The sequence below is a fragment of the Cryptotermes secundus genome, unplaced genomic scaffold, assembly GCF_002891405.2.
Source record: "Cryptotermes secundus unplaced genomic scaffold, Csec_1.0 scaffold645, whole genome shotgun sequence".
NCBI lineage: Eukaryota > Metazoa > Arthropoda > Insecta > Blattodea > Kalotermitidae > Cryptotermes > Cryptotermes secundus.
In genome coordinates this window covers 223,926-247,581 of record NW_019723910.1, presented here as the reverse complement: position 1 = coordinate 247,581, position 23,656 = coordinate 223,926, and the positions used below count along the sequence as shown (strand labels likewise).

The window sequence follows — 23,656 nt, the reverse complement described above, 5'->3', positions numbered from 1 at the left end:
AATTATAACACTGATACTGATTTTCACACTACGAAACACTCCACGCTATCTCTTTAGTCGATCTGCACTAATATTCACGGATTTATAACACAGTAACTGTAAAAGTTTCCCTAAATCACATATTCAAAATACCACTGTACTACACCATGCACAGAGTCTTCAAACCACACGTTAAATCTTCACAGGCTACTTCCTGTACTCTTCTGTACTCGTCGAGCTTACAGCTTGCTTGTTCGCCTGCTTCTGCCACTACTACTACTTATAATTGCCTAGAAAGAATTCTGACACTCTTATTTATATAGTCGCGGAACGGACATGACCCTGCAGTAAACACATATCACGTGATCGCTATCTAGCCAGTCTATTGGCGCGTCGGTCGGATCTACAGAAAACACAGCTTACTCTATTGTTGCGTGTTGGACCGTGTTTATAGAGTTGTTGCCTGGTAACGCGTTGATCAAATCCGTTAAAATATGAAAAGTTATATTTCTGGGATATAAAGCCGTATATTTTGTTGAAAGTCAACCGGCGCTCCTTATTTCATGCTGGTTTCTTGTCTGGTTTATTCTTAGACCCTGAACATGAAGGCGACATGTTCCCATGAAACTTCGGTTAAGTTTCAAAGGACTGTATGGCGCTATATTCAAGATGACAGAAATAACTCTTCGTAATAAACGCTGAGAGAACCTTAAATCATTCACGAAAGTATGTTCTGCGATTCTAGAACTGATACATGCAGACAAACACAGAGATTAATGGCGAGGATTGCTTTTTGGCAGCTTTCGTTGCGATCGTGCCAACATTTCTACTGTTTATATAAGTACCCTACATCGTAAATATGGCAGAAACGTAAAGTTGAGAGTATAAATTTACGTTTCAGGTTCGGCCGCAAGAGGACTCTGATGGGCTCACTGGTGCTGCAGATATGTCTAGCCGTAATCATGGCTTTCTCACCCTGGTTCGAGCTTTACCTCGTCCTGCGGTGTTGCCTCGGCTTCATCTCCGTTGGCGTTGTCTTCAGCGGATTCGTTTTGTGTAAGCTTCACGTGTTAACTTACATTGAAAGCAAATTTGAATGGAAGCACCTTCATTAGTGTTGCTCTGTAGAACAGAAGTATTTCCGTTTTGTAAGTGTCTTAGAACTTATTGCCTGGCAGTGGAACGAGAAGTTGAACACCATGAATACAAAAGTGACGACGTGATTCTAAGACAGTTTCAGCCACCAAACAACCATCAACAACATTGACATGACAGTCCTGTGTGGACCCTGGCCTTCCTCAGGATTGCTTGTCATTGTTCTCCATTCGATGCCATACTCGTTTACTTTACTTTCCCTCTGTATTTTTAAATACAATTTTTATCTAAGGGTTTTAGCTTCAAATTTCGCCCAACATTTGTTATACATTGACATCTGAATTTAATTTCAAGATACAATAAGGATTCTTATTCGATAAATAAAATGACAACAGATCAGACTGGTGCATTGTACGCCTGATGATGACCAGTGAAAGGGTCGAAATATGTTTCGTATTTAATAAACATAATAAAAGCAAATGTTGATGCAATAGTGTCTTCTTTGTTTTGAATATTAATTGTTGTTGTGTAGACAGTTTATCCTATACTTTATATATCTTATTTATGACATAGGGGCGTGCTATAGCTCAAGCGGTCAGTCGCTGGCTTGCCACTGTGGCGGCCCGGGTTCGATCCCAGGTCTGACAAAGTGGGATTTGTGGTGGACAAAGTGACGCTGGGGCAGGTTTTCTCCGAGTACTTCGGTTTCCCCTGCCAATCTTCATTCCACCAATTGCTCCACAATTACCCTTACCTATCTTCTGGGGCTGGTACAATAGGCCAGAAGTGGCCGCAGTATAAGGGACTTAGTCCCACCCCACTAGCGATAAAAAAGCAATATTTATGACACACAACAGGATGAATAATATTAAGATTGTTCATAATTTATGACTTTATTAAGAAGGTTTCAGTGGGAAATATAATGAAGAATGCCCGCGACGTAAGTGGAGGAACTTACAGGAGTCCTTCACTTCTGTCCGTAGCCTCATGACACTCGAATCCCACGGTTGGTGCAATGGAGGATTCACCTGCCGTCTTACCTCCGTTCAGTCACTAACCCTTGCTTCACTGCACGTAGGTATGGAGCTGGTGGGAGGGAAATGGAGGACGATATCCGGAGTGTCCTACTTGTTCCCCGTGCCACTGAGTTACATCGCGATAGCCGGCATCGCCTACTTCGTGAGGGGTTGGTCGCAGCTTCAGCTCGCCATCACTCTCCCCTCCGTACTGCTCTTCGCACTCTGGTGGTAAGATTACTTCGCGCGGCAGCCACGTTATATTATAACAATAAAGATTCCATGTTTATTGAATATCTGCTAACTGCATGGAGGAACGATCACTTTGTGGAGCTGATAGTCGCTCAAGTGATCAACGAATATCTTGCCTTTTATAAAACCAGGAACTGGAGACGCTACAATGTTCAAAAGAGCCCAGTACTAGACTCTATCCTGAGGCAGAAAATGGAGTCGACCTCGCACCCTACTTACTGTAGGTCCATCTTAATACAATACATCCATCTATGCCTAGGTCTCCCAGCCGATCTTTTCCTTTAATTTTTCCAGATCAAACCTCATTCAGGAGCACTAAATACTCCGCCCATCTTATTGATCCTGATTTTGTAACCTTATTATATTTTGTGAAGAGTAACTAGAAATTATGTAGTTCTTATCTAAGTAATTTTCTCTAGCCTTCTGTTATTTCCTGTCTTCCGCAACTTCTGTGTGTGTTCTCCCCCATACAAAGGGGGGGGGGGAATTCGAGAAGCCGAAGTCCATAAACAGAGAATGTTCGTAAAAATTCCAAAAGCCGCGAACTGAAGACGCTCAAACCGGGAGCACTTGTAATTGAACTAATGACTAAATCACTGATCAGGGCCTCGCCATAGCTCAAGCGGTTAGTCGCTGGCTTCCCACCGCGGCGGCCCGGGTTCGATCAAGTGGTATTTGTGGTGGACAAAGTGGCGCTGGGGCGGGGTTTCTCCGAGTACTTCGGTTTCCCCTGTCAATCTTCATTCCACCAAAAATTCTCCATCATCATAATCACCCGGGGCAGGCTACAATAGGCCAATCAGTGGCCACCGTGCCGGGTGGACCCAGTTGGACTCCACCCCCCAATAAGCGAATTAAAAAAAAATCCCTGATTAACCGATAACAGCCACGTTAAACTTAATAATGCTAAGCATATGATTAACTCTTATCGAAAAGCATAGAACACGTTTGTACAAGATGATAGAAAGTCCGAAACTGCATAAATAGGGTATTACGTATTTTAGAACTCATAAGATCATATATCGTTCATGAAAGATAATTCTGACAGTACTAAACATATAAGAAATATATGTAACTTGAAATAACATTGGAAATGTATAGCTCCGTCCTAAGGTACCTTTGGACAGCCTTGAGGGTACTTCAACAAAACACCTGCAATGCAGAAATAATGACAAAACTTCACCCGAACACACGAGAACAATGTTGTGGTTGTGAAGAAAGCAGTCTTCTGGGATTTGGTACCGTGTATATGTGGTGTTAACCGACGTTTCGGAGGAACGTATCGCCGTACCGTTTCTCACGGTGTTGTCGCTTGCAGAATTCTTATACTTTTTCTTCTACCCTGAAGATGGGGGCGATACGTTCCTCCGAAACGTCGGTTAACACCACATATACACGGTGCCAAATCCCAGTAGACTGCTTTCTTCATAGTGACCGCCGTGAAAGCCTCAAATCTTACATAATGTTGTGGTTAGTAGCCTTAATTCAGCCTGCAAGCTGACTGTACTGGCATGCTTCGTGGTATTCCTCATATACGAGTATTACGATACAGAAGAATAGTTGTATAGTAACTTAAAATAGGTCACTACGGCTTTCTTCCCCGTCGTTCACAATTCATCAATCAGATTCTGCCTTCTATAAGATACATTAACGAGCCGTAATAGTGCAGTCGGTATAGCGACTATCTACTGGCTGGACGACAGAGGAGTCGGAGTTCGAGTCCCGGTGGGGTAAGAATTTTCACTTCTCCATGTCGTCCAGACCGGCTCTGGGGTCCACCCAACCTCCTATTTAATGCGTACCGGGGGCTCTTTCCCTGGGGGTGAAGCGGCCTGGCCGTGAAGCTGACCACTTACCTCCAACTAGTGCCGAGATGAAGAAAACGTGGGTCTATACATCCACTCCCCTATACGCCTTCATGGCGTAGTGCTTAGTTAAGTACAGGGATAATTTTACCTTCATTTTTATAAGACACATTAAAAATCTTATAGCTGAGTAAGCAAAGATAAACGTAACTATAACCAGTTGGCACGAAAAAGTTCTTACAACGTTGATTGGCTCATATATGATGTTTCGGGAAATGGCTCCATTACCGAAACGTCATGTCTATTAAATAAAACTCAAGCAATGCTCAGCGCATGATAGTCAACTGTTTCCAGGGTACTACCGGAATCTCCCCGCTGGCTGTTGGCTGTTGGCAGAACAGATGAGGTAATGATCATCCTACAAGAAGCGGCACGTGTCAATAAACGCCCCCTGCCTCCAAGTCTGGACAAGACACTTCGCCAAGTAAGGACAAAACCAATTATTTGAAATATGGTGCTAGTTGGTGAGAAATTAACGGTTTTCTTAAACTGACAAGAAATTCCAGGAATCTTACGGTTTTTTTTATTATTGTGTTCACAACAGCGCGCAACTAGACCCCGTCTCAAACCGCATAAACTGAGTGTACAGTCTCAAAACCATTTTCTTAAAGACACATTTCATTTTAAAAGATTTGTGTTTCCAAATATGAAACACGAATAAGAACCGGCAAACCGCAATGTAGTTGTACAAGGATCAAAAACATTCAAGTATAAATAATATGATCATAAAGGCACTTAATCCTAGAGTTATACGGTACTAAAATGACTGAAATTAATTTGTTCGAAACGCCTTAGAATGCAACTAAGAACCTACTACTTTTCAAGTGAAGGAATATTTCATTGGTTAATAAAATTAGAGAATGCTTCATATATATCTTGTAAACAGGAAAATAGAACACAAAAAATAACCTTGTGAAGACGCGGTTTCAAAATGATGATTCACCTTACTATCATGCTTCAGTGCAGAATTATGGTCACGCCTAATCATAGCATGATTTATTAACATTTCATAGTTTTCACTCGAATCATTACATAACTTCACTATCAGTTCATTTCAATATAAAAACATAATTACACAATCCTAGAGTAAAAGTGGGGCACGTGGTAGCGTAGTTGGTTGAGGCATTATGCTAAAAGACGGAAGGCCCTGGGGTCGACTCAGCCTCTAACAGAAATGAGTACCAGGAATCTTCCCGGGAGTAAAGAGCGGCCGGCGTGTAAGGCTGACAACCTCACCACCATCTGTGAACGGACTCTAGAAAATGTGGGAACCGCGACGTCTCACAACCCTATGGGCCTCCAAGGCCTGTTACAGGGATAGCTTTATCCTTTTACTCTCCTTAGCTTCAGTGGTTCATTAGATATCGCTATCAAAATGACAAACCGCCATGTGCTTGTTCTGAATGCCGCAAAAGAATTACCTAACACTGATTTACTTTTCCTAGGCCACGGTCCGCAAGGAATCTGCTGATCAACCTAAGGCCGGTATCATGGATCTTTTCCGCACTCCAAAAATGAGGAAGAATTCCTTGGTCCTGTATGTCATCTGGTTCAGTGTGTATCTTGTATACTATGGCCTGGTGCTGAACCTGGGAAACATTGGTGGAGACATTTACATAAACACAGTACTGTCTGGTAAGCTATTCAAATTACATTTCAGATTAGAGCTTTGTTGACTTCAGTCTTCACTGAATTACGGACTAAGAAAACAGGAGTGCGGTTTCCTGAGGATACGTGTAAGACCCAGTCACTCCCACATCATACAGTATACATAATAATGTACAAATCTGATTATGACTAACATACCTGAATGTGTATATTTATATTATACAGTAAACAACTGATATCACGGTGTGGGTTAGTTCAGCTCAGCTGTTCAAGAAACTGATTTTACTGAATTCAAACGTCCATCACTATGTCCATAAGAACTCGGAATTTAACATTTCTGTGAGATGAGTTTTGATATTAATCATCCTATATATGAATAGCCTTCCTTATATGTTTTATAAAAACATTTGTAATTCCATTGCTCGCCTTAAAAAAAATGCACTAATATGATCAGTAGTTATGTTATTTTAAGAAACAAATCTCAGAAAATCCATTGCTCTTATAGAGTCCTTTAATCTGAAAATTATTAAGAACAGTGATTTACACAATGGAATAGATAACCTGTTTAAATAGGTTTACCACAATTAAAATAAAAATTTAAGATGACTGAAAACAGGCAGACATCCATTAATTTCACACCGTTTTTTTTTTGGTGCAGGTGTTGTTGAGGTGCCCGCTATTGCCATCAGCATCTTATTCCTGCTCAAGAAGGGGAGGCGGTGGCCCTTGTGCCTCACACTTATGGGCAGTGGCGCGGCATGTCTCCTAACCCTCGCCATACCACCAGGTACGTCAACTAGAGTGCCACTGCGCATGCTCCTTCGCTACGGTACGATAGATCATGCATATGTCAATCATTATATATTTATATAAATATATATATATATATAGTATGTTTTCCCGGTGGTGCCTGTAAAGATTACTGTCTCATACCGTGTAGCGTACCAAATAGTTACCATCTTTAAATAGAACCTATTAACTCCATCTTCGGGGTAGATGAATCTATTAACAGTAATAGAGTATGGTCTCTATTCGATGTCTTGCACCAATGATGAGACATTTTCTAGAAAATTAATAGCATACAGCCATCGACTTGCAATTCAAGTAAATTATATGCTTTATATAAGATCAAGTACGAACCGACATTAATTTCGTCTGATCTCATATGGAAAACATCAAAACAAGGAATAAACAGCACTAAAACACACACAACTAAAGTGAACGACATAATGAAAGGGAAAACTGAAACGGCCGCTAAAATAAGGTAGGACGAAAATATCCTACCAAGTAAACTGACGACGACAACGACAACAACAACAACGTGACTGAGAGTACAAAGACAAAGAGTACAGTGCAGCGGTCTCCCCAAATAATAAGTGTTGCCTGATGATGGCACATGTGCCGCCGAAACATGTTGCAAGAACAACGACTGTACATAATTAATGACATTTAAAAATATTAACAAACACTTTTTAGTGTATTTTAAGAAAGGACTGACTTTGTTGCATTACAAAAGGAAAATTTTACAATTTAGAATGGTGCCCCAATGCAACAGGATACTGAAATATAATATCCAAATATCACAATTAATTTAAGCAGTTAAATTTTGGGGTTGAAACATACGGTGAGTCACACGGATATGACCATCCCTACATGTCTTCGCTTGATGTACGTGTATTTTGTGTTCAGAACCCATAATATTGAAAACGCTAGACGCTGGAAGCATTGATGATAACAGAACAATATGTCCAGTCCGCGGTTGTTTTCAGGTGATACAGACCTTGAGTGGGTAACCATAATGTTTGCAATGGCCGGCAAGTTCTCCGTGTCCTCGTCTAATGCCGTGACGCCGGTGTTCACTGCGGAGTTGTTCCCAACTGTGGTGCGAAACCTTGGAGTCGGGTCGTCAAACGTCCCTGCAGGGATAGCCCTAATGCTCGTGCCCTATCTCTGGAATCTGGTGAGCACTGAACAGATCTCGAGACACATCGCTTAATCATTTTAGTGCCTGCCTCCTAACGTCCAAATTTAATGGCCCTTCCAACGCACATATTCTTTGTCCTGTAACCTGAAATTACCATGTTTCGTGAAAATGTTTCAGTTGTTTCAAAGATGAATTGGAGGATTCACAGATATACAGCATGGTACCTCATAGTCCCTTTTGTAGGTTAAGGCACAAGCATCCTTTTATGAATCAATGAAATGGTTGATATAGAAAGACTTGAAGTTGAAAAATTTGTAAACTAAAACAATCATTCAACTTCTATAGAATTATTTTGAAATATGATAAGAATTCAATTTCTTTTTCACGTTTGAATTATTCTGGTATGAAACATTTATATTTTACACCACTGTTAACGTCAACTGTCGACAGTGCTGCCACCAGGAAGGCAAGTAAGTAGTGACATACAAAATGGCGGATATTTCAGACAAGGAGAATCGATTATTTGATCTTTGTTGGCAATTTGGAGAGTTAACATGGAGTCTTGTATTGCCGCTGAACATTTATTTATAAACTATGGGAATTAATCACGACAGTGTCCTCTGTTTCTGTAGAAAATGTTCTAGCCTACAACTTGGCGAATGAAGGAATCAACCAAATTGATTTGCACTAATTTATTTTCAGTCCGGGGTGGACGAACGCGTGCCGATGGGTGTGTTAGGGGCCTTTGGACTGCTGGGCGGTCTGTGCGTGTTGCTCCTGCCCGAGACGGGTAACAGGCCCATGGTGGCCACCCTGCAGGAAGGAGAGGAGTTGCCAAGGTACAGACGGATATGGGGAAAGCTGACATAAGCTACTGTGTTCAGGTGGAAATAAACCCTCGACAAGGGCCACGGAATTGTAGACACCCTGTATTTTCTTCCCAAGAAAGGAAAATATGAGCAGATATGGCAGACGAAATCAGTCTACACCATTTGGTTGACTGCGTATTGCAAAATTCTGAGACATGCTATTGCCAGATGTTATTATTAGGGATCGGATTTTAATGCAAATGCGTATTTCTTTCTTGCAACCAAAAAGTATGCTCATTGGGATACATGTATGAATTACTTAATTTCCTAAATTTTAGACATAGTTTGATGATGCATATGAATGCATATTTTGCCTATTTTACGTATAAGCATAATACTTTCGAAGATCTCTATGCTGCATAGTTTATTTTTAAAATGTTTACGACATATTTTTTTTTTAATTTTATGTTCAAATTTCCAATCATCGTCGTGTGTATACAAATTTTCTTTTTCGTATTAGGATATGCTGCATATTTGATTCACAGTATTTAGTCATACAAATAGCAAGTTGAGTCTGGATTCATGCTTCTGATGCAATACCCAGGACGGGACTTCCCCGATCCCTCGACTCGTAACTTGCCTCATCCACATACCATCAAAGTGGCCGTGAAGGGCACAGTCAGAAGCGTATTCATATGTAATATTATTCAACAGATAATGGACTTCATTTATTTATTGTTAAAGTAAGTGTCAAAAGAGGCCGTGCCGCAACTCAGACAGTTAGTCGCAAGCTTTGAACAGCGGCGACCCAGGTTCGATCATGCGGGTTTTGTGGTGGATAAAGTGGCACTAGGGCAGGTTTTCTCCGAGTACTTCGCTTTTCCCTGTCAATTCTCATTCCACCGAATGTTCCACAATCATCATCATCTATCATACCGGACTGGTACAACAGGCCAGTTAGTGGCCGACGTACCAAGTGGACTGGGTCTCACGCCATCCAAAGAACTAAAAAAAAAAGAGACTCAAAAGAAGACTACGGTGCAAAAACATGAAAGTGTTTCTAAAACCAAGGAATAAGAGCAATTTATATTCGAGGGCCTTGTGTCACACGTCATCTGTGAAGGTATCAAAAATAGATATTTTCGACTGTAAGAGCATAAGTTGTCAGAGTCCAGAAGGCCGTTATCTGAATAAGCACCGCTGTTAGGACCTCGTAAATTTTAATTGCGAGTACAGAGCTGGTTTAAACATTGCTTAGTTATTCAGGTCTTCCATTCATTTGGGACACTAACAAATAATTTTAGAATAATGTAATGGATATAGGGGCCAATCAGTGGCGAAATTTATAGCGTCGTCATTTATACAGTGAACTACATCTAATCGGGCAAGAAAATTTGTCAAATTCTATTCGTCAGGGTAGAAATGCATTCGCCGCCGAGAAGGTATTTTCTTTCGGTGTAGACAATAATAGCAAAAAGACGGATAAAGTATCACTGGATATACCCTGGGGTATATGGAAGAACCAGACAAACGAAACGGATCCTAATGCCTTACCCCCCCCCGCCCAAATGTTCTTTCGGTTATCTAAGAAATTTTTATGGCGCCTGCTGTGTCGATAGGCAACACATCTCACTTGAATGCCGAAGAAGTTGCCACACTACAACGGCGCTAAATACGTTACGGCAAGCAGTAGACTTTCAGATTGTCTCGAAATAAAAATTGGGAGATTATCTATAATTTTCTACTTTATCTCGTTTATCTCCTTTCTTCGTTTCTGCGATCCTCCGTATTTCATTTTGTTCGTCCCATTCTCCTTCTTCTAGGCCTCAATATTCTGTTTCTTCTTTTTCACTTCTTCTTCTGCTAATGCCCTCTTCCCTCGTCAGTATACTTATTCTTCTCTTCTTCATTCTAGTTTTTCTTTCCATTCACATTTTCCTTCCGAATTGTCTCATATCTTTCATCTACTCCACTTGCAATTCAATATATTATTTATATTTTATATGCTGTTAGCCAGGTACTTGACACATAACGTGTACTTATCTCATAGTCTTTTTCGTCATTATTTTTCAAGCGTAAAATAAGCTATCCCTCTAACTGACCGTGCAGGCCCATAGGGTTCTGAGACGTCGAGACTCCCACATTTTCTATAGACAACCGGCTCACAGAGGACGGTGAGGCTGCCAGCCTTAAGTCAGAGCTCAGTTCTAGGGTTCAGAAATCAATAACAAAGACTTACAATCAGAAACAAATATATGAAAGTGATATGAGGCCATAAATTGCAACAAAGTCATGTAATTACAATTAAATGACTTAAGAATGCATGAACGATAAAAATTTCAATGAGGATCATGATAAAATTAAGATAAGAGTGTAATATTTATATCATTGTCATTATTCATAATAATAACTGTTAATCCATCTACATCCATACAGTGCAACACCTTCACTACTTGTCCTTTATAGGCGTGGAAGATGAACTCTCAATTTGAAAGAAGAATAATATACTAAAAAAGCAAAAATAAAATCCTCAGGAAAATATTTCGACCTAGGAAGGATGATGTGAGTGAGTTTAGGATATTACATAACGAGTTATGCCTTAATTTAATACAAATTACCTATTACTCTCAGTCGGTCACGATAGCCGAGCGGTCTAATGCATGTTCCGTCCTCGGAAGCCGGGATCGTGGGTGGGAATCCCACACAGGGCATAGATGTTTGGTATGTATATGTGTTTATTCTGTGTTTGTGTTGTACTGTGTTTAAGTAGAAGCCTTGCGACGAGCTGATCACTCGTCCAAGGAGTCCTACCGTCTGTAAAATGAAAACGAAACCGAAAAATCGGAGACCAGGACCCAAGGGGGCTGTAGAGCCAGTTAAAAAGAATATTACTATTAGGGTAGTAAATTGTGGAAAGACGATATGAGCTGATTATTTTGTTACGACGAATAAGTCGAGTAACAAATACATAATTTTTTGGAAGGGGGGGGGGGAATACTCGAAAAATAATTTTGGAAGACTCGAAAGAAAAAAAAAAAGGCGGTAGGATAACATTTAAGATCGGAAATACGTTGTGAGGATAGGATTTGAATGGAACAGGATCAGGATGGTGTCCAGCGGTGGGGATTGGTACACAGGGTTGAACCTTCAGGTTCTGTTGTCGCCTTGAAATGAGGATACCAACATAGAATTAGATGTAAGCGTATATGTTTCAGGTCGAGAAATACGAGCTGTGTGGAAAAGCAAGTGAAGAAAGGCGATGCTGGCAACTGTAATGGATCTTTCGCGCCTTGAAACGTTACGTGTATGGAAACTGATGCTCACCTGTCCTCATATGATCATGAGTTCTAGAATGGCCCTCTGAGCCTGAAGATGGCAGGCATTCATCCTGTTTCATCAGTACCTGTGTCTGCGACGAAAGAACATGTTAATGGCGTCTTTATTTATTTTCGTATCTGAATTGTTGTTAATATATTGGCTACACATAAGCTACTAAATAGTAGCTAGCACGTTTTACGTAAAATCACGTTATTGAGTGAATAGATGTGGGCGTTGTTTGTGAATCGACGTTATAAAAATGTGCGGCATGACAGGAAGGATATATATTCAATGGAGGATTTTTTTATTTCTTTAAGAATACCGCTACACAATCTCCACGTGACGGCCTCACATTGGACGCCGCCTGCACAGTGTTCAGGCCGTGTCCTTTGTGATTGTCCCCTAAGGATTGTTTCTCAACAAGAAGTTATGTAACCGGAAACTAAAACTGGCTTTATGTGTGTCGATTGATCAATAAACATTAGAAATTTAAATTAATATGTTATAATGAAATCGATATTTCTGAATCAACGAAAAATTATGCCTCAGGACAGTATTTAATAAAGAGAACTGTTAATCTATATTCAGTTCTGTGTCTATTAATACACGCTCCTATCGATCTCAAAGGCATAAACAAAAAATTCTAAATATTACTAAAATACATATTTATAACGCAGAAACACTAAGACAATAACAGAAATAAATCTGTAATATTATGTAACTAGTTTAAAGTTATAAATTTTACTTTACGTTTTACATGACGCAAAAGTAAAGTAAAAAAGTAAAGCTATCCCTGTAAGAGACCGTGAAGGCCCATAGGTGTGTGAGACGTTGAGGGTCCCACATTATCTAGACAATCGGCTCAAAGATGGCGGTAGGGTTGACAGTTNTACTCATTTCTGATAGAGGCTGAGTCGACCCTAGGGCCATAGTGCGGCTGGAAGGATTAGGTCAATTGAAAAGAATCCAATGACCTAATCGGGACTTGAACCCGCGACCTTCCGGCTTGTAGCATAGTGCCGCAACCACTACGCTACCGCGTGACCCCCACACATGACGCAAAAGTAGGACTTTTAAAACAGAGTTTGAAGAAATGAAAGACTGTAATGAACATTAATAATTTGCCTCCCAACATTTCAAATTAAATTACAGTTAAGGTTACCGTTGAGGAAATTTATCTCAGTAAACCATACCTGTAATTTCTAATTCGAAGTACAGTGAAAACTCGGCAATCCAAAGTGACTTGAAGTACCACAAAAGAAAAGCACCACCAAATATTAAAATTGTAATATGATTCTTTTGCGTCCTTGCAGTACAAATGAATTCCTGTGAAACATGACATTGTGTGTGAATGGACCTGCTTTTGTGGGCGGTGAGAGCTGTAACCCGGTTACCGCTTGCCCCGAGCTCGGCGTGTAGTCGAACATCCTCAGCTTTCGGTCGTTGTTTATACATAAACTGTATCCATAAATCTTCTAAATAAATAATGTTAACAAAAAACCGAATTCTAAAAAGTTAAACAGCTCCGTCCAGTGTGACTGGTGAAGATTTTTCTTATTTCAATTCTTCATGCCCTTACATGTTTCGGTCCTTAAAGTCCGTCATCAGAGATACATCAATACAGTCGGAAGCTACTATTACAGTATATGTTCTGAGCATTAAAACGTACATATAATGTTGATAATATATGATTGGATATGAAATCTAAAGTTTTTACAACTACAGCAGCTGTCTTAATATATTACAATTTTTGTAATTGGTTTGTTAAGATTTTGTTACAATTTATAAACCAAGCAGGTTCGTGTCCTATTTCTTATTACTTCTCTTGACGGGGGCATGTGGGGCGTGAGGGGCATGAAGAAATGAAATAAGAAAATTCTTCACCAGTCACACTGGACGGAACTGTTTAACTTTTTATAATATTGTTAGTGTGACCGACCAGAATGAAACAAATGAAAAAACGATTTTTTTATCTGAAATCCAACAATCCGAACGATTCGATAATCATACCATAGTAGCGCTTTAATTAGTTCAGAATATATAAGATACATTGTATTTACATTGACATCATATGCATATCGAATACTATTCATAATAAAGCGTATTAAGAATTTACTTAATCCACGTAAGGTAAAAAAAGGTAAAGATGTCCATGTGCTCAACGAATTTAAGCACTGACCCCATGAAGGTGTATGGGGGAGTGGATGTATAGATCCACATTTTCTTGAATTCGGCACTAGCTGGAAGTGAGTGGTCAGCTTCACGCCCCTGCCGCTTTACAGAGCCCTCGGTACCCACTGGATAGGAGGGTTGGGTGGACCAGAGTCGGTCTGGACGATTTGGAGAAAATTCTTGAACCTACCGGGACTCGAACTCCGAATCCTCGGTCGTCCAACCCGTAGCCAGTTGCTATACCGACTACGTTACCCTGGCTTCTACTTAATCCACGTCGAAATGGAAATCTTGAGGTGAAATATTTTTATCACAGATAAAATATTGATTTAACACAATTTATCTTAAGACTGCCTATCATCAACAATATGTTCCATTCTTCAATATAAATATATGAGACTAACTTAATGTGAAAATTTAACATATTACATTTTTCTGATAAAAAACCTTCAAAGGCAGGAATAGGCTTCACGCATAACAGCTATGTAGAAGAAGTTGCCGCACGGCGAAAGTAAACGTATAGTCCGATTCTTCGGTGCAAAATGTAACGTAACGCGAAAATGGATGCGTCTCTTCTTAGACCCAATGTCAAACTGGGAATTATATTCCTGAACAAATGTTTGCAATGTAAATTGCATCACCCAACATCTGCATTATACACAGGTGACTGACCTGGAGAAGTGACCACATTTCTTTCCTCGGTGCAAGATGCCAAGTCGACACAACTATACAACACAAACATCAGCTTTCCTAAAAAAAAAAAAAATTCTTCAATAGAAAATGCTTTAGTCATTTTCACGTACAAACTGTTCATCAGCTCGGACTAACACATGTCGCTACAAGAATACAATGTATGGTGAAGAATGCGGTCTTACGAGATGTGGCGTTGTGTAGATCATGTGTGAAGATCAAGATTTACACAGCGCCACATCCCAGAAGACGGCATTCTTCATAGTCACCGCCGTGAAAACTTCAAATCTTACACAATCTTTGAAACAGGATGTATTTATGATACGGCTTATCACACTGTACATTCCTTCTTAAATAAATAAACTAAATAAATTAACCCTGTGTCTGTCCAATTAACTGACTATCCAACAAAATATCCAAATCCCTGATTATACATTCCTCAGTCTCTACATTTGTCTGTTTCTTTGATCCTTTGTGCCTTCAACGCTATCAGTTCTTCAACGTACCTACTCATCTATTAATCAATAAAAAAACAATTACTCCATCATTGTATTGCTTAATCCTTCCGCTTGTGTGTTTATCTATCTATCTATATACATACATCTATCTGTCTATATAGCCGGTCACGGTAGCCGAGCGGTCTAAGGCATGCACTGTCTTCGCTCGTTCGGAAGCCGGGATCGTGGGTTCGAATCCTACTCAGGGCATGGATGTTTGTGTGCGTTTTTCTGTGTTTGTCTACAGGTAGAGGCCTTGCAACGAGCTGATCACTCGCCCAAGGAGTCCTACCGTATGTGTAAGATCTAGTAAACCGAAGTGAAACGGAGAGTTTCATGGAGGTAGGCCTAGGCCCAAATGAGGGCTGTAGCGGCAATGGGGAAAAAAATCTGTCTATATACCCACCTCTACCCATCTATCTCTTTCGAAAATAATAACTATACTAAATTACATTTCAATTGTAATGAGCAAATTTCTGGATGCACACCAATCTCTCCCTCCCACTGTGCCCCGCCAGTGTTATCCTCTTTTCTTATATGGTCACTCCATCTGGGCATCAGGAAGAGGAACTCTCAACAAGCTGGAAGAAATACATACTTGGGGCTTCATAATCTGTACCATTCACAGAATATTATTAAAAGAAAAGTATATCTATCCCTGTAACAGCCCGTGGAAGCCCACAGAGTTGTGAGACGTCAAGGCTCCCACATTTTCTGAATCGGCTTACATATGGCGGTGAGGTTGTCAGCCCTACGCGCCGGCCAACCTTTACTCCTATTCCTGGTACTCATTTCTGTTAAAGGCCGAGTTAAGCCCAGGGCCATATTGGGGTTGGAAAGATTAGGTCAGTGGAAAAATCCAGTGACCTCACAGGTATTCAATCCCGCGACCATACAGCTTGTAGCATAGTGTCACAACCAACTACGTTACAGCGTGCCCCTATATACCCGAAGGTTAATTACCATATTCACAAGATGCCATCACTGGTCCCTATCATGAGCCAGATCAATCTAATCTATACCAACCCAGCCATGTTAAGTGGGTCCGTTTTCACCACGGCATGGTACGTCCACGGGTTGCGGATGGAGCTGACGGCCTCAAGATATGGAGGGCCGCTGAGAATATATTCTTATTGAACAAGTAGTTACAAACAGGCGACAATGGGTGGCTTCTCAACTTTTTTTTCTGGGNGGTTTTGGATGTGGGGCTAACAATTCCTCGCTGTAAAAAAAAAACAATTTGTTGCGAAATATTGCATACGACCTCCGGCTTTGACGATGTACACATACGGCGTTGTACTTACTCTTTACAAAACGCTTGAAAGGCAGAAATTAATAAAATCATAATTTCTAACATATTTTTTAGGTATTTAAAATAGGATTCAGGATAACAGAAGATAACTCATAATATAATATGTTCTTAATTTCATCGTGTATTCCCAGACACCTTAATTAAGCCTTCAGTGAATGCGGCCGTGTGTGTCTGCGTGCAATGTGTACAGTACAGCATTTTAAGTACAAATTTACGATTTAAACACAGGGTGGCATCAGTCAAGACGAGCCTAAATACAAGCATGAACAGGAGAATGAATTCGACGTGAGAATTATCAAAGCACAAACATTCCGAGCCGGTCACGGTAGCCGAGCGATCTAAGGCATGTACTGTCTTCGCTCGCTCAGAAACCGGGATTGTGGGTTCGAATTCCACACAAGGCATGGATGTTCGATGTGTGTATGCGTTTATTCTGTTTGTGTTATCCTGTGTTAAGGTAGAGGGCTTTCGACGAGCTGATCACCCGTCCAAGGAGTCCTACCGTCTGTAAAATGATCATGAAACTGAGAAATTAGCCCTATGCTCATCAGTGCAACAAGAGAAGAAAAAAAAACATTCCGAACTGAAGCGAACCGTGCCAAGCCTCGGCTCACTCACTCACTCACGGAGCTGAGCCCTTCTTGGGAAGCCGGCAATTGTGCAGCTACTCATGAGCCATGCCTCGGCTGCAGCTGAAAAGTCCTTGAGTCTAACATAACGGTACCCAGACACACAAGCAAGAAGAGCTGTGTAGTCTTGCTTGGCTCTAGCTCTGATGAAAAGTCAAAGTGTGAGGGAATCTGAGGACAAGGTGCTGAGGATATAGCCTGCTTGGACCTAAACGAAGGAAAATAACGGGAGGATAGGAAAATAAATATCAGTCGAAGTTATGGTTTAGCGTCGTGATCTCGAGGGCAGATAGTTATAAATCGCATCCTACAAAACTCTTTAGTGATAAAGTTGTAAACATGTTACAGATTGTTAAAATTATTATTATTATTATTATAGACGGGATTTAGGTTGGTGATCGGATTCGTAACCACAAATAATTATGACAGTCTCAGTTACACACTCCAACGCACATAAAGACTTCTGAGTCTTCACTGGCCGTTGCTTGGTAGCGGATTCCAATGGCGGACGTTTCTTTTCCTCTTGGTTCCTGAACTGTCCCTGGCTTCAGCTACCAGTTTCTCACTTCTAACAACAGTAACTCTCAACTAACTCAATAGTGGAAGCTTCTCTGCTCCTGGGATCATGTCCTCGTAGGCTGGCGGCCATCTCACACCAAATTCCTACTCTTCTAACTTCAGTCTCAAGATCCTCTCGTAGTCAGAGTCAAAGTCAAAGTAACATTGCGACTGACGGTCAGTCAGTCGGTCAGTCAGCAAGTTCCGGTGTCGATCCTCATCTGAGGCTCATGACCAGACACCCATTACTGTTTGACAGTTACGGTCCTGCTTTTTGTGGGGCGCCCCCTCCAACAAGAGGACGGATCTGTCATTTGTACACTCTGCCAGCGCAGTGTTTCTTGGGTCAGAGTCCGTTGGGACTCGCGACCATATTTTTCTATCTCAAATTTGAGACTTTCCTTTTCGTCGCCTCCTACGACTCGCAGGGTCACGGTAGAGGTATTCGACCCCGCCTAAACACGAGTTAGATTCTCGTGTAAAGGAAGCTGATTTTCCTATATAGCCCCCGCACGAACCGCACTGAAAACGTATCTTCCATTATTTCGTTATCCCTTGTGTCCACAGAGCTGCTCCCTAACACGGGTTGTTTTATTGTAGCCTGGTTACATAGTTGTTGCTTAGCAATATCTGTTCCCTTGGGTCCACAATTCTTGCTTTGAGCAAGCATGACACGTTATTATTATTATTATTATTATTATTATTATTATTATTATTATTATTATACTGGGTAGAATTTATAATTTACTAGCCTATTTTGTGTACGCTAAATCTGTCGCATATAACCGTAAGTTTCCGCATTGTCATCTTTCCATTTCCGTCAATGTGAGGAGAAATGTTTTTGGTTCGACTAGTACCTTATGGTTCGGTAAATGGAATTACAGCTATTCACGGAAAGTGATCTGAAAGGTTAGCCTCGAGATAGAGGTCAAATATACCGATAAAAGTATCTGACTGAGGAAAGAGCCATTTTTATATACATTTATTCATAATTCTTGGTGAAATATAATTTAATACTATCGTTCCTAGATATTTAACTTTATCACAATTAAAAATTGTATTACCTATTTTTATATTATGAATTGTACACGCAAAGCATTCAGATAGCGAGACCGCTATGAGAACTTCGAACCTATCAATCTATCTACTTTTCTTCTCTGAATTTAGAATATAGACCTATCTTCTTAGAAATATCTAATACAGTTTCAGTGCTTCTGTAAGTAAATCTCGAATTTGGCATAGTGTAACCGTATTATAAAAGTGTTTCAAAATTTTCAAGTATTTTATATTCACCAACATAATCATCGTCTCTCCCGAAATTCTTGTATCTCCACAAACGAAGGAGCCAGAAGTCTGCTGCCAAATTGCTGCAGTAAATTAGAAATTAGAATTGCTCTAGAAACTGAGAGCCTTGTGTTGTTTCTGTACAGGTAACAAATTAACCGGTTTCTGAAGTCTCTTAGTATCGTCTCCGAGGCACTCTATGCATTAGGAACATTCAGAAGACTTTTTGTTTCCTTGGCACTACAGCCCCAGAGGGCCTAGGCCTACCTCCATGAACTTCTCCGTTCACTTCGGTTTTTCTATATCTTACACATTCGGTAGGACTCCTTGGGCGGGTGATCAGCTCGTCGCAAGGCCTCTACCTGTACACAAACACAGAAAAACGCACACACACACAAACTAAACATCCATGCCCTGAGAGGGATTCGCACCCACGATCCCGGTTTCCAAGCGAGCGAAGACAGTGCATGCCTTAGACCGCTCAGCTACCGTGACCGGCCACACTTTTATCTCTCCATGGTTTATTTAACGACACGTTCAATCGCTCAGATTGAAGAGGATGATTAGTGAATAAAGAACTGAGGATGATTGGTGAATAACAAATTGAACAGGTTGATTAGTGAATAACTATTTGAAGAGGACGTGGAATGAAACAGCCGTAGCCTAATTTGGTGTATTATTACATTTCTTGTATCGAACATAGGAAGTCACAGAAAATCTCAGTCAAAATATCTCGTTTCGGGGCCAAAATTTGAACCCATAACTGATAATATGAAACTGAAACGTTAAGCATTCGACTACGACGTTCTATATTCTCGGTTTATGATGGATAGTAATGTTTGTCATATCAAGCGTCGATGGTTGCTGTCAGTTTCTAAGACCAGCCTTTACGCTTTCCTGCACGACCTAGTTACACCTGTAAGTTTGCATTCCATAGAGCACAAAACACCGTATATCTTAACTATCAGTGACGTGCCAAAAGTTAAACGTATTAGCTCCAACACCTTCGATTTCTCCACTTAAACTACATAACACGTATTCTGAACAGCGTGGCTTGCGTGTAACCAAATGTTATTAGGTTCATAAGGTCTAAAAGTTTGTGACGATGGTACATTGGTAAAATTATTGGCTTTTGGTCTGCAGATAGGAACTGGCTCTATTATTTGGCCTAATTGAGTATCTGGGGACTGAGACAGAGCCCAGTCTCCGAAACGTTGTTTTTAAATTAAAAGAAAAGCAGGACGATGGATAATATCAAAAATTCAGTAAGTGTATTATTCGGTTCGTCAAGTCAAAGAGGAGAAGATGAGCAGAGAATGTAGCATACATGGAACAGATTATGGAAAGCGTACAAAATTTGACTGAGACAACCTGAATGTAGAAGCAAAGAATTCAAGGAAAAATAAATTACTAATAATTGCAAAATAATATAAAAATCTTTACTAAACTAGGTGGATCAAATTATTTGTATGACTTGTCATCAGGTAGCTTCCGTATAATATATTATTTTTAAAATAACAGATATAACAACAGACGAGATGATGACATTAAATAGATCTCAAGCAAATCATGTGCGAACTATTAACAGAACTGATCTTTCTCAGTACAGGATCCAATATCGGGCTCTTCTAATCACAGAAATAAACCTTCGGTTTCCATAAAAGGTAAGAAATATCTCTACTGGGCTGTCCAGTGAGCGAGACTACCTCTTTCTAACGGTCCCGACTGGGTATGTCACATATATAGAAGACAATGGACAATTTCCCACATAGTAATCATAAAGTTCATAAAATTTATGAATTAAAAGCACAACTAGCTTGAAGTATCAAGATAGTTTAGGAGAACATATTCCAACCGATACTATCAAACACCAGAGATTTTTGCTGAAGATGTCAACCTCGCTTCTGTGCAAGAAAGAGAGTTTTTAATGGATGGACAAAGGGCACTGAGAGAACATCCAATCAAAACAAATTGGGAGGGGGGAGATCATATCCGGGTCTGTATAGCGTTGGTGGTACTCAATTTGACCTATCACAGTAAGTGAAAATCGTGACTCTGAGTTCTATACAACCATGCCCTTTGCATACTTTAATGTTATGCAATGGGTGATGAGAAAAAACACTGAAATATTGTGATTATATTTCAAGACCTGGGGATCTTCCTCAGTGAAAAAAAAAAAAGTTTATTCCTTCATCCATCGTCAGGACAGACTTATTCCAATCTGTGCTCTCTCTTCCCTTCCCCCTTCTCTCTCTTTAAGAATGTTACATATATGACAAACATTCTCTCGCGTCTATACTCTCATGGCACGTAATTAAAAAAATACTTCCATTTAATCTTCTAAGTTCAGTAGCTTGTTGACGTGAACCACAAGTGGTCTCCGTCCTGAGTTAGATATATCCACACCCTACTTCTCTAAAATCCCTTTTAAAATTACCATGCTATTTACTTCTAGGTCTTTCTAGTGATTATTTGCTTTTAGTTTTCTTACCAAAAACCTGTATGCGTCCTCTTCTCCCTCATGCGCCCTACATGCCATGCCCACATCATACTTCTTGAGTTGATCATTCTGCTTATGTTGGGCGAGGAGTGATGAAGTTTCTCAATACACCCTCAAAACACTCTTCTCAGTCTACGTTCTCCCCTTAATGTCAAAGACCGAGTTTCGTTTCTTGTTTTTTTCCTTGGCACTACAGCCCCAGTAGGCCTAGACCTCTCCATGAACTTCTCCCTTCACTTCGGTTTTTCTAGACCTTACACATTCGGTAGGACTCCTTGGGCGGGTGATCAGCTCGTCGCAAGGCCTCTACCTGTACACAAACACAGAAAAATGCACACGCACAACCTACATATCCATGCCCTGAGTGGGATTCGAACCCACGATCCCGGTTTCCAAGCGAGCGAAGACAGTACATGCCTTAGACCGCTCGGCTACAGAGACCGGCACCGAATTTCATACCTATACAAAATTACAGGCAAAGTTACAGTTTTATATATTGTAATCTTCAGGTTGCTAGACAGCAGACGCGAAGAAAGAAGGTTCTGAAATCAATGATAACCAAATAATACTCGAATTCAATCTGTTATTATTTTTCCTCTCAGACACTGTCAATCTACGTTCTTGTTAAGTGAAAAGAGACCATGTTTTACAGCCATACAAATCTTGGGCCCGAATTCTTCACACGATCAGTCATAGTTATGATGTACCGTGCGTTACGCTGTCTCTTGATAAGCTTGATGTGTGCAGCTGCGTTGCATGGCTGCAGGGCAGCGGAACGGGAGCCGGCGACTGGATTGCCTTCACTTCATTTGGCTTGTAACGAGATCAGGAGCAAACAATTGGCCATTTGTCCAGTAGCTCTCAGGGACGTCTACCTCCATTGTAATGCGAGCATCGTCTATACTGGTAGTTTCATCTCCACAGCTCGAGGCGGTCCATAACTCAGTGCAGCCTAACCCTTTCTATGTGGCCGCGCCATAGCTCAAGCGGTTAGTCGCTGGCTTCTTATCGCGGCGACCCGGCTTCGATCCCGGGTCTGGTCAAGTGGACAATGTGGCGCTGGGGCAGGTTCATTCCACCAATTGCTCCACAATCACCCTCACCTATCACCTGGGGCTGGTACAATAGGCCAGAAGTTGCCGCAGTACAAGGGACTTAGTCCCACCCCACTAGCAGAAACTAACGATATAACTCGATTACAAGCATGGAGTAGTCTAATCTCAACTAATTTTAAATTTGAGACAGGTAAAAAAAAATGAGTGCCGATCCCAGTGGCCGCGCGGTCTAAGGCACGAACCGTCTTCACCCGCTCGAACACTGGGATCATGGGTTCGAATCCCACTCGAAGCATGGATGTCTGTGTGCGTTTATTCTGCTTGTGTTGTTCTGTGGGTAGGTAGCGGCCTTATAACGGGCTGATCCCCCATCCAAGGAGTCCTACCGACTGTGTATAAATTTAGAAACTGAAAAAGCGGCCAAGGTCCTAAGGGCTGTAGAGCCATAGATAGATAGACAGACATATAGACACATAGNTACCGGACGATGGGTGAAGTCCAAAATCGGCCAAAAGAAGTACATAGGTAGTAGGTAGTTATACGCGGGAAGAAGTGAATGAGTTGTGGGATATGTACCAGACGGTAAGGACGTAAGCGGACAATGTTAAAACCTGTTACGAGGAAACGACTAGTGAAGACAGAGAAGACATTATGTGTGATGCAGTTACAGTGATATTTTGAGTGTGTAATTCCGTGAGACTGTTATCGTCACTTGTAATTGCGATTCATAAGTGTTCATTACGTAAATCCAATTATCCAAAACCCGTCGATAGTGCCACTCATACTCGTGACAATATGTTAAATTTGCGATATATGACCTTAAAATTTCTCATAGTCCCCATGTTTACAATTCTTCTCTTATAAATAACGTTTCATGCATAAAAAGTAGGTATATTTTGGACTATCTCTGTGCCAGTCCTCATTTGGCTAGTTTCAGTGGTTCAATGCTTAATATCATGAAACCGAAGGCTACAGAAAATTTTGTATTTCCATACTTTTGTTGGGGTCACGCGGTAAAGTAGTTGGTTTAGGCATTAAGCTATAAGCCGGAAGGTCGTGGATCCGATTCCCGATGAAGTNTGGATTTTTCAGT

The 23,656-nt window shown here is 40.7% G+C and overlaps 1 protein-coding gene across 5 annotated transcripts in view; it reads left to right on the top strand.

Moving 5' to 3' along the window:
- Positions 1–12,364, top strand: part of LOC111862106 (organic cation transporter protein) — a 103,120-nt gene extending 90,756 nt beyond the window's left edge. For all 5 annotated transcript variants that reach the window (XM_023847227.2, XM_023847228.2, XM_023847231.2 and 2 more), the window contains 8 exons: positions 881–1,035; positions 2,153–2,321; positions 4,502–4,631; positions 5,653–5,842; positions 6,474–6,602; positions 7,585–7,775; positions 8,442–8,578; positions 11,764–12,364. In XM_023847227.2, coding sequence (XP_023702995.1) covers positions 881–1,035; positions 2,153–2,321; positions 4,502–4,631; positions 5,653–5,842; positions 6,474–6,602; positions 7,585–7,775; positions 8,442–8,578; positions 11,764–11,842 — 1,180 coding nt within the window. In that variant the 3' untranslated portion in view covers positions 11,843–12,364. The remainder of the gene's footprint in view (positions 1–880; positions 1,036–2,152; positions 2,322–4,501; positions 4,632–5,652; positions 5,843–6,473; positions 6,603–7,584; positions 7,776–8,441; positions 8,579–11,763) is intronic.
- Positions 12,365–23,656: the final 11,292 nt, after the last annotated feature.